We start from the raw sequence: 12,173 nt of genomic DNA on the forward strand, positions 1-12,173 counted from the left end.
ATTATGTTCATATTCTTTTGCACTATTTTTGGTAACCCACTGAACTTTAGTAATATGGGTTGTGGAAAAACATAGAAAGAAATATTAAGACATTAAAAGATTCTAGTCTCAGACTATTTGGCAATATGCTCAAACCCTCAGGCATCCTTTTTCAAGAGCTGCACCACTCTCTAGATATCCTTGACCAGTACTAAAAATTAAAAAAAGGCACTAGATAGAGGGAAACTCCTGGTACTATTGATATAAGTAAGTATGGCACGAAGGAAGACAAACCATATGATACCGTGTAGACCATAAGCCTCTACTCTAAGATTTTGGGAGTGAAAATAGATTAAAAAAAAAAAAAAAAAAAAAAAGGCTGGCACTGGCCATCTCTCTTTCTCCAGAAGTCAACAGGAACTCAAGGCTTAGTCTGTCATTTCCATGTAGGCACCACTTCCTACAGACTCCTTGTCCACAGTGTGTTACACTTCTTCACTAGCTAGGCAATTTTTTTTATTTTTTTATCAAAAGGAAGACACAGGCACCAACATCCGCTACATGCACATAGCCTTCTCCAAAATGAACTCTCTCAGTTTCCATCATTGCCCCAAAACATTAAGGAAAAGTAGAAGGGCATGGCTTTTTTCAGGTTGAACCAAGAAAAGGGGAAGTCAGAGGACAATTTTTTATGGTAATTTCTCCCCCTGCTCCTACCAATCCTTGTGTTTCAGCAAATCTACAGCATAGTGAAGTGGTTCTCAACTGTTTTAGACACAAAGCACACCTCCATAACTTCTGTGAATTGAACTACATCCCATTTGGAAAGCTAATTTATTAAAACACTTACATGCCTGAAGAGTGGCCGAGAAGGAGAAGCAGCAGTTAAGAGGAAAGAGCATGCTCATCTCCTCAACCTTATCTCCTCTCTCCCAGGGGCACCCTTCAAAGGCTGTCGAAGCACTCTGGTTGAACTGGCACAGTGCAAAGGAACTCAAGCTATATTTAAGCAAGCTAGTGAAAGCACTGGGGGCAGTCTAGCCACTGTGCAATAGAATTCATTACAAGACAACAGAGCTTCCTTCCAGAAGTCCTGGATTACCTTATTAAGGGACTTTTTACATGGTATCTTTTTATTGGGTTTCACTTTTGAGGTGTACGTTTAGAATTTTTTTTTGGATTTGGGATTTATCCCTTCCAGATTCTAACCAGATTTTTTATTACTGGATTCATCAGCTTTTTTAAAGCTAGAAATGCTTTTAGCAGCTTGTTGAAGACACTAGCATGATGCATCACATGAATTAGAGTCTTAAAAGGTAGATGGGAGATGAAAAGCTATAACTGATATCTGAAAGTAGATATTTATATGTCCTGAAGTGATTTAATCTTCAGAGTTTTTATGGTATTCACTGCCATGCATAAGAGCATCAATGTAATATTCAGTATTTACCTACTTAATACCACTGTGTGGTAAATAATGTCACAATCCACATTTTACAGACTGGGAATTAAGGCAGAAACTAAGAATGAAATCCAAAAGGTACTTGTGCCTAACTCTTAATATATTTAATTGGGAATCAGGTACCCAAATATCTTAGTGACTTACTCAAGCCACTTAAACTTAGAGCCAAAGTCACACAGGAAGCATGTGGTAGACTGTACAATTGAATCTAGGTCTCTGAAGTTCTACAGGGGTGCCCTAATCAGCGGGTCATCCTTCCTCTCATAGCTATAACCACAAACATGTTAGATCCATAATTTACAATGCTTAATAAATCATAAGGTTTAATTAAACTTACAGTTCTGATACGCCACTCCAATAGCCTCCAAGCGCCACAGTGAGAACAGCAATTAGAAATATGACAAACATACTGTAATCAAATTCTGGCAAAGGTGGTGAATAGAGTGTCACATTAATCCTATTTCCAAGAGTCTGAAATATAATAACCAGTTACACATAAGAACAGCATTGACAAAGAGGTAGGGATTCATACCGCTTACCCAATTTTTACCAAATATGTTACACCATTGATCTATAAATTAGTTCAGAGTGTACTGAATATTTATGTTGCCTGCCTACTAGCTAAGATTACTATATACTTAATAGGAGTTGACATAGTGGAACCCTAGCCTGTCCACAGAAGTATGGTACATTTCTCTATGACACCAACACGTTGAGCTGTGCACTCAGTCCACATGCCTGTTAACCCTCAAAGGACTGAACATTTTGGGAAAGATCTTCAGCTGGTGAAAACTGTCTTAATTCCAGTGACTTCAATGGAAATACAACAATTTATATCAGCTAAAGATCTGCTGCCTTAGTCCCCTGATCCAAGGTATGCCTGGAATTAACAGGGAAGCTATTTCAGACAAGGTGTGCAAGTCTGGAGTCCAACAGTAGTTTAGGAGTGGTTATTCAAATCAGCAAGTTGCATGATTTGAGGGGTGGATTTTAAAACAGAGAGAGATATGTAAGTGTAAAAACAGAATAGAAGAGCATTCAAAGACAAAAGTGAGAAATGGGGTAGGAAGAAAACACAAGAGAAACACAGATGTCAGCAGAGAGAGTTGTTTTCACATTCAAGACCACAGTACAAGAAGCTTGACCTTCACGTAGAAGGGAAGGGAAAGACCATTAAGGAGGAAAGGATAGTAGTTGGAAAGCAACTGGAAAGTAAATGAACACACAAAAGAGCACCAACAGTCAGATAAACTATAACCTAGGGCACAGAAAAGGAGTTCTGCAGGGGGGACAGAAAGATGTATCAGAGATAATACAGAGGAAAAACTAACAGATTTTTTAACGGCCTACACGTGGGAGAAGAACATGACAAGTACATTTGGCTGTAGGAAGACACTCTGTCAGCATATCTAGCAAAGAGAGAATTTAATGGCGAAAGTAATACACCAACAATATACCTATTATTTTTTATTCAATAAATCACATTGATTTCAGCAAAGCACAACGCGAATAGCAAGGCAGTTTCATAAGTAACATTTAATGCAGTTAAAACAAAGCCACACATGAGTTCTGTTAAGTTACTGAGATACAAACAACAATTTGTTATCAAATACATAAAACAAATTTAGCTATTAGAACTACCTTTTAAATTCCATTGTTTTGTCTTTATCCATAATCCTGTGTCAGAGGAGAGTTACTGGGTACTATTTAAAGCGTCAGCTGTTGAATTTGAACAGTCTAGGGTGTTTTTTCACTTGTCTGTTTTATCTGACAGATCATAGTAGGCAATAGGGAAGAAAGTACTATCTGCCAAGTACTATAAGCACTATCCTTGAAAACCTCAAAATCCATCATTTTCTTGCATGCTTCTTGCATAATTATGATCATGATAAGGTCCACCAGGAGACTATTACCTGGTGGTAATAGAGCACTTAGAAAACACCTGACATTCACCAGAGTAAAGTATCCACAAATGGCATCATTACATATCTGACTAGCATGGCAAAAGACAACAGGAATAAGTCTTAATGGATCAGTAAAGAAGGAATGGCACTAACAGTCTGGAAGATGTCTTCCTCACTCCTAACTGGAACCAAATTGCCTCCACTGTACAACTAAAGTGAATACTGAGCTACTGGGAAAGCTTTTCTAAGATTTTCCCAGAAATGGTAGTGCATCTGGGTAGAAACTAACTGCCACTGGTTGCTCCTTCATGTTCAGTATCTTCCAACAGAAGATGGCTAACATATGGCAGAAAGTCATATTAAACTATACCATGACCAGGAGAGGATCCTTCCCTCTCAATAAGCTATAATTAATATCATTCCTGATTTGTGCTTACAAGCTTATGATGCAGGTTACTCTGCAGAAAATCATGCCCATAAGCAGAGTGGACCAAGTGTTGACACGACAGGGACCAGATGGAATAGGAGCACTTGTAACTAAGTTATTGTTTTTGCTAATCACTGAAAGCATAGTAAAAATCAGGTACAACTCCTTGCACCCACTACATATGCAACCATCACATAGCCCCTCATGCTTTTGTCAAGTAACCCAGCACGCTGCACAAAATGTTATCTTGATAGATTGTTATGGCCACAGAAGCAATGCCTCACAAGCAACTGCAGGCAATAGGATGAGAGTCTAAAAAAATACATTGCCCCCAGAACCTGACTTATATTTTGTATTTTAAAGATTTTTCTCCCATCTTTTCTGTACTACTTACATATCGACTAAAGAGTCCCTTGTGGACTAACCTGAAAGAGGTCGAAGAAAACTCCTGTTTCACACCTCAAGTCCCCACTTCACCTTTGAGGAATTCAAGATATTGTCTAACCGTTACTATCTGAACACTGGACCCAGTAATTATAAACATGCCTGTCTAACTGGACAGTCAGTGCCTGGGAAGTACATAAATAACTAACCAAATGGTTACAGTAGCCTATTAAGTCATTTACCTGCATATCCATTATGTCAATATATCTGACAAGAGCAAGTGGAATGGTAACATCTTTAAAGTCTGTCTTGTTACCTGAAGGAGGAGACTAAAAGAGAAAGCAGGTATAAGAGAAGTTCATAGCATATCTGCATAATACTACTCTTTATGTAGGCTATTCTTTAAATGCCAGGATGTATATTCATAAATAAAAATCAACAGATACTATAACCATCTCACAGTTTGAGAAAAACTAAACTACACTGGGGGGGCTCAACAGATCCAGCCCAGAGACTGCTCCCCTGCTACCCAATTTACAAACCCATAGGAAGCCCCTATTCCAGTGTGCAGGAGGCAGCACCAGGGCCCAATCCCAGCAAGTGGGGAAAGGAGGAGGTGGTGTCAAGTTCCAGGGCTTGATCCTGCTGCACAGGGCTCCATCCAGACTGTAGACTGGCTTCAAGCCACTCAACTAGCCCACAGGGCCAAAAGGGTGACCGCTACTAGACAAGACAATCAGAAGCTGACACTATCAGAATATTTCCAAATCTACAGTTGTCTTGCATTTATGATGTTATAAATAAGTAATCAATAGGACTTGGTTCCAAATAACCACCCTTTATAATTTTGAGTTAAAGTTATTTTCATCAGTGATGATCTACCATATTTACTCTATTAGAAGACAAGGTCCTCCCCCCCAACCACCCTTTTGAAACATAGGGGGAAAAGAACCTCACCTTACAACTGAGCATGAGGCAGTGGAAGGGGGACAGGCAGCTGCTGCAGCACTGGCTCCAACTGAGGGTTGGGGCTAGAGCCAAACCACAGCTACTGCTTGCCTCAAAAGCTGTGGAGGTCAGGCAGGAACAGCAGTGCCAGCTCTGCACCACTGCTCCAGGCCCTGGGCCAAAGCAATCCTCTGTACCCTGAACTGCAATACTCTGAGCCCTGGGCTGAAGCAGGGATGGAGCTGCTAGCACAGAGCAAAGGTAAGGGGGAAGAGGGAAGGGGAGGTGGGGCAAGGTAGAAGGGACTTGAAGCTGTGGATGGCAGAAGTGGCATGGAGAGGGGAGATGGGGGGAACATGGGAAGGGGGGGAATTGGGGCAGCAGACTGCCTCACTGTTGCCCCTACCACCTGAGCCCCACAGCCTGCCCCATCATCACCTCTCCCCACACCTGCAGTAGTAGGAGAGGAGATTAATTTAAGATGATCCTCCAATAATTAGATCCCATACATGGAAAATTACAGTACATGTATAAACTTTCCATGTATAGAATCTAATTACTGGGGGATCATCTTACATTCAGGGTCATCTCATATTTGAGTAAATATGGTATTACAACTATACTTTGCATTACTTCTGCAGTTTTCTAACTACAAGCATTTTATATACGACATACCATCAAGCCATTGAAGAACAAAATTAATGGGGTTTATTCATGTGGTATAAGAATAAGACATTATTTGAAGAACTGCCATCTTATTTATGTCAGCTTTCTTCCTGCTGTTTCTCCTATATTGGTCTATTTTTTTAGACTTTATGCAACATATTCATACTTAATAAATGTATTAAAATCAATCAAGATTATAAAACTAAACCAAAATAAGCAAAAACAAGCTTTTTCATATAGAAGTGTGTCAAAATAAGTCAAAATACAATGCAAATATGATGGTCACTTTAACACTGAGCACCCCACATAACTGGGGAACTTACTAGAGCAGTTTTACTTGCGATCAGCAGCGTTTTAGCACCGTGTTTTTGAGCAATTCTTGCTTTCTCCAAAAATGTGCAGTTTCCCCTCATTACTACAACTGCTTTGTCTTTTATGAAGCCAGAAGGAACATCAGAATAACTGCAGAGCACAGTTGAAGTCAAGTTCTCCAAGCTATTGGAAGTCTACAAAAAAAATGAGTATGCAAGCAGTAATTACAATCAAAACATGAATTTGCAATTGTTCTTCTCTTTTATTTATCACATTTTACTGAAACAAAACCATGTATTTACACAGCATAAACAAAGCTAACACAATGCAAGACAGATCATAGAAAAGTACAACTGGAAGGGACCTCACAAGGTCATCTAGTCCAGCCCTCTACTCAAGGCAGGATCATCCCTGACTAAACCATCCCAGCCAAGTATCTATCCAACCTGCTCTTGAAAATTTCCAAGAATGGAAATTTTACAACTTCTCAGGTAGCCTGTTCTAATGTTTGGCCACCCTCATAGTCAGAAAATTCCTCCTAATCACCAACCTAAATTTCCTCTGTTGCAGCTGGAGGCCATTGCTCCTAGTCCTGTCCCTTGTGGCCAGGGAGAAAAGCCCATCTCCATTTTCTCTGTAATTGCCCTTCAGGTATTTGAACACTGTTATCAAATTCCCACTCAGTCTTCTCTTCACCACACTCCATAACCCTAGTTTTTTCAGCCTTTCCTCAAGTCCTGGTTCCCAGGCCCTTACTCATTTTTGTCGCTCTGTGCCACACTTTTTCTAATTTGTCCACATTCTTTTTGAAGTGTGGAGCCCCAAACTGGGCACAGTATTCCAGGTGAGGCCTCATTAAGTACTAAATACAGCAAAAAAACAAACCCACTCCCCTTGATTTGTCAGTGACACTCCTGTTAACACAACCCAGTATGCTGTTGATCAAACTATCTTAAAATGGACTAGTGAATTAGTAGATAGGGAAGAGCAAATTATCTCAAGGCCATATGCACATGGTTTCTTTGTGATACCACAAGATTGTAAAAGACTATCTTAAAAAACAGGAAATAGACACTATAAGTATATTTCAGATTTGTGAACCAACCCCAACCTTTTTACAACATCTCTCAAGACCAGACACTACCCTAACCTGGTCATCAGAAAAAAGCTCATCAGGGAGTGGCTATCTGTTGCCTTTGAGAACACCTCTGTAATATAACTAAGTTTCCCCAGACAAAGCCGAATGACTCAGCTACACATCCAAACTCTGGTTGGGCTGCCACACTTGTGCCAAAACAGTATGCCTGCTTTATAACAAAGTTGTATTTGTTTGAATAAAAATATTCCACACATTTATTTTTAGTTCAAAACATTTAGTAAGTCCCATTGAACAACATTTTGTTTTCTTTGGCTGCTCAAGTTTTCCTGCAGCCAACATAGTCACAAGCCGCAGCAAATCCTCTGACAGAAACATGGCTGTTACACTTCAATTTTGCACTGAGCCTGTCTTGTTTATGAATGACGGAAAAAACCTGTATCCAAATGTATAGAAATGCTAATAATATCCAGGGTAGCTAAAAGGAAAGGAAAAAATCCTCTAGAATATACATGGAGGGTTTTCTCACTTTTGCCGTTTGATATCCATTCAAACTACAGGTCATGTTCATTTCTGTTTCTAGTTCATGTAAATTTCTGCTTTATAAACACAAGCCTAAAACTAAAATCTCAAAATTTTGAAATGTAAGGGTGTTTAAATCTAAGCATGAAAAGGGGTACCCTTCTCTTTATTTTTCTCGGATTTCCTGACATTTCAACTAGACTTTAACAGTTCTCTTTAAAAGCCATGCTCATTTAGGTACAGTTGTTTGAATAGCATAACAGGGGTATCACTTGTGGAATTATTGAGGTTGGGCTTTTTCTTAAAGTACTTATTAATACATTCACTAGATTAAGGTTTTTAGGATTATTAGACTAACCACCTTTTCATTGTTATTCTGACAAAATAATTAAAAGGTATTATTTAAAGCTAGTTTTGTGTAGCACTGGTTTGACACAATACTATGAGATCAGTTCTACTCAGTCCAAAACTGTTCTCAGTTTCAGAGCTCTTAAGACAGTACAGTCATTTAACTACTTACTACATTATCGAGGCTATTTGCAAGAGATGTCCAAACAGGATTGTAAAGTATGCAGTAGTCCTTTTTTACTGGAGGTATTCCATTTCCAGAAGCATGCAGGATACCCTCCTGTGCACTTGCCTACAACATGAACAGAATTTCATTAGACTGTATTGGACTATCAGTGGCTTAAAAATCTAATTCTGGTACCCAAAATAAGAGGGGAAGCAGGTATCCATGAAGAGCAACACTAGGACTAGACAACTCCAAGCAAGTGCTCTCCAATTTGACACTTGGCACCTACACCTTTGTATGGCCCTTAGATCAGAAAAAGGCAATTAGAATAGCCCCTGGAATACTCAATGTTGCTAGCTTTTTGTTAGAAGGTCTACTAAAAGCCATAGGTTCCATCTTACAAACATTCTCTCACATGCATAGACCACACTGACTTGTGAGCAAAGGCTGTATGATTTAACCCCTCCAGGATTTTTCTCGGAGTTATAACAATACTACAAATTCAGTCTACGTCTATAAATGTGTTTGGCTGGTTATTTGGTGGTTTACTGGTAAGGCAGGGAAAGAAGAGAGTTAATACATGTCATCTTATTTAAAATAAGTTAGATGCAAACTGCACAATAACTTGGCTGCATTTTATTTTGGTCATTGTATCACAGTAGCTATATTTTACAGAACTGTGTGGTCTGTAATGTGGACTATACCCGTTCTATGCACATGCGCGCGCGCGCATGCATACACACACACACACACACATTTTGACTTAAATGCAGTGAGAAAGTTAACATCTGAACATTAATTTCTGATACCACTGAAAATTATTAAATTAGGTCACTGTTAATTCATTTTTCACCTGTAGATATCAAAGCCAGGCCCTAACTCAGAGGGAGTAAAAACTGTCTTTGCCTCCAAAGATCTATAAGATTACTCCTTTTATTTAAATAGAAATATATTTATCCTTCTGTGTACACATGTAGAAAATAAATGTATACATATATATTATACATATTTAAAAATAGTTAAAAACACCTTAGAAACAGGCATTTATTAACTATTGTGGTTTTAAAAAGGTTATCCAAGGGAGCAAATAAATCTTTCATAAGATTATTGGACAGGCACATACATCTAGGCATAGAACAGTGAAAAGGCATTTATTATTGTATATATTTATTTTGGATTTGTATACTACCTCATAAAAAGAAGGTTCCTGGTGGCTTACAATAACACCTACAAGGTATGAAACAAAAACAAACCCCCTGAATGATACCTGAAACCTTAAAAACTATAAGCACATATATGGTTACAACCTCTGGCTGTTCAGGATTAGGTTCTACTTTCCATTACCACCAGTTTGATCTGAAGTTTAACTATGAAATAAATGCAAATACAAAAGGTAGCAAGATACCTGGTTATCCATGTTTCAGATAAAGACCTATGAGAAAGGTACACTTACGAAAGCACAGGGACTGAGATTTTTCTAGCATTAACTATACTACACTTCACTTGACTGAAGCAAATTAAAGGCAAATAAGGTATGATTCATGATGAGCAGAGAAAGACTGATGTTTCTGCTGAAGTCAATCATATAAACTGATGACAAATAAAAGTTGTAATTTGGATATACTTTAGAGAATGAAAGTTAGCTGTCTTAGTTTGAAGTCAGACAGAAGGCAGAGCAGCATGGGACCTTAATGAAAAAATTGTCCAGAAAGGCATACACTTTTCTTGGTGACAGACTATACCAGATTCCATGAGCAGGATGGATAAAAATCAACAATTTCAAATTAAAAAATAAAAAATAGATTTTTAAACATTTAAATTGGATTTTTTTTTTATTTAATCGTCTCCTTTTTGTTAAGGTGCTTTAAAAAAAATAAACCTACATAAAGATAGTTTTAATTTATATTAGAGCTCAAAAATATCATCATGGAATAGGGACTGTAACTTCTAATTACATACTATTTGAGACAATATATTATAAACAGACCACAAGAAGCCATGGACTACATTAGGGGCCCAATCTTATGGGGTTCCCAGAGGCTCCTCGATAGATTAGTAAAGATTAAAGAAAACCACTCTGCCCAACGGGACTCAGTGCTCAGTCTAGAAAATCCTATTAAGCATCTCTGTAATCCTTAGTTTCAGTTCTCAAACTGTGATTCTGTCACCAGAGATAACATGCTTGTTAACAGCAGTATACAGAGATGAGAGATAAGACCTGATTCATCAGCCCTGTTGTGTCTCTGCAAGTTTGTGTACACAGCTAAGCCCTTACCTATGGCTGGGGGTGGGGGGGCAGGTGCCATGCAGGTCCCAATTGCTGTGGCTGCTTCCTCCCACTCCCCGGCTGGTGTTTGCAGGAGGGCACAGGTGCCTGCCCCCCCTACCCATTACTTAAGCCGCAAGTGTGGCCAGTCAGGGAGTGCACCAGCACTCTCAGGGGGTGTATGTACACCCCCTACGTGTTGCCCCTATGCATTGCCACTGCCCTTACCACTCTCGAAAGGAAATTAAATGAAAAGAGGATTGTTGGGGGTAGAGTAGATCTGGGCAAGGAAGAGGAGTCTGGAGATAAGTGCAAGGAGGGAGGGGCAGTAGAAAAAGAATGAGAAACATTTTGAGCTGCTTATTCCAGAAATCTTGAGGGATAGGTTTCTGAGTATAGCCTCCACATTGATTTGAGATCTAGTGAGGGAATGGTGTCGTAGAAGGGAAAACTTATCATGGCAGCAAGCTTGCCAGGCCATAAGAGACCCTGTTTGGGAATATTTGAATGAAGGTTATATCAAACAACAAGAATGCACTTTGTGTAGAAAGCAATGATTAAATCAAGGCTTCCTGACCAGTGATTCAAATCAAATCCACTCTGTCTATGAGACAAACATGTAGTGCAGGGGGACCCAGCTGTTAATGAAGCTACCTGGTCTATAAACTCGAAAAGTACAAGCAGGATGCTGTTCTGAAAGACAGTTTTATTTTGCATAAATCAATCCTTTTCTTAAACCAATGCTCACTTGATTCTTGAACACCCCCATGTTAGTTGGTAAGTTCCTCCTACCCTGTTAAGACAGTGAATCAGACAACAAGAAAAAACCAACCAAGAAATACGTAACAAAAAAAATCAGCAGGGTAAGCACAGTGCAGGCCTACATGCAGAAGTCTCAGAAGAAAGGGAAGTGGAACATGTTATATACAGAAGTTGGATGATTCAGAACATGTTTGTACATGTTGCTTCCATCTTCTGAATCCCTTCATTTCTTTGTGCATCTTGCCCCATTAAATCCAAGATTTCACATGGTTTCCTACAAGGCCTTTTGCACCAGTGGTCCCGCCGCCGCTGGCTTCCTTTGAGTCCCTCTGTGCTTCCAAAACATCTGTCTTTTCTGCTATTTTTCCCTGTACTACACTGGACATTTTCAACCAAACTGTCTTCGTTTCCCACTTTCTCTCCACTAGGAGAGAAACCATATAATTGCTCCCGTTAACCTGGTTTCAAGGCAGGCTTGTTCCACAAACCACGTCCACGCATTATGCTAATCACTCAGAAACAGCTGCCCTGACTTAAAATTCACACCCCACTCTCATTACGCATGAACTTTCATGAGCAGACTAGCCTTCAGCAACCTCTCTCACTTCCTCCAAGGCTCGTGCTACCAAGGAGCTTCAAGAAAGAGTGAGCACAAGCGGGCTGGGCCCTCAACCCGACCACTGCTAGTCCGGCAGCGCTTCTCTAAAGGTCATCTATGTGCGAGCAGGGAAATGGTCCAAAAAAGAAAGCGGTTAGGAGAAGGTGCCGGGGCCAGAGCTCTGCCATTTGCTGCATCCACCTCAAGGGGAACTGGGGGGAGCCGGGGGCACACGTAGCACAAGCCGTCGGGGGGCCCGGCGCCCGCCGGCACGGAGCCCAGCCCAGAGAGGCCTTCTTGGGATCCCCACTGAAGGAGCCTGGCAAGCCCCTA

General features: G+C 39.9%; 1 protein-coding gene across 1 annotated transcript in view; it reads right to left on the bottom strand.

The window, feature by feature from the left end:
• SPPL2A (signal peptide peptidase like 2A) overlaps positions 1-12,173 on the bottom strand; it is an 81,526-nt gene that overhangs the window by 69,135 nt on the left and 218 nt on the right. The window contains exons 2-6 of the mRNA XM_019504148.1: positions 11,159-11,168; positions 8,221-8,340; positions 6,094-6,276; positions 4,399-4,485; positions 1,779-1,912 (exon numbers count right to left, since the gene is read on the bottom strand). Of these exons, the coding sequence (XP_019359693.1) occupies positions 1,779-1,912; positions 4,399-4,485; positions 6,094-6,276; positions 8,221-8,340; positions 11,159-11,168 (534 nt within the window). The remainder of the gene's footprint in view (positions 1-1,778; positions 1,913-4,398; positions 4,486-6,093; positions 6,277-8,220; positions 8,341-11,158; positions 11,169-12,173) is intronic.

Source organism: Gavialis gangeticus, unplaced genomic scaffold (genome assembly GCF_001723915.1).
Source record: "Gavialis gangeticus isolate Ggan-Ray unplaced genomic scaffold, GavGan_comp1, whole genome shotgun sequence".
NCBI lineage: Eukaryota > Metazoa > Chordata > Crocodylia > Gavialidae > Gavialis > Gavialis gangeticus.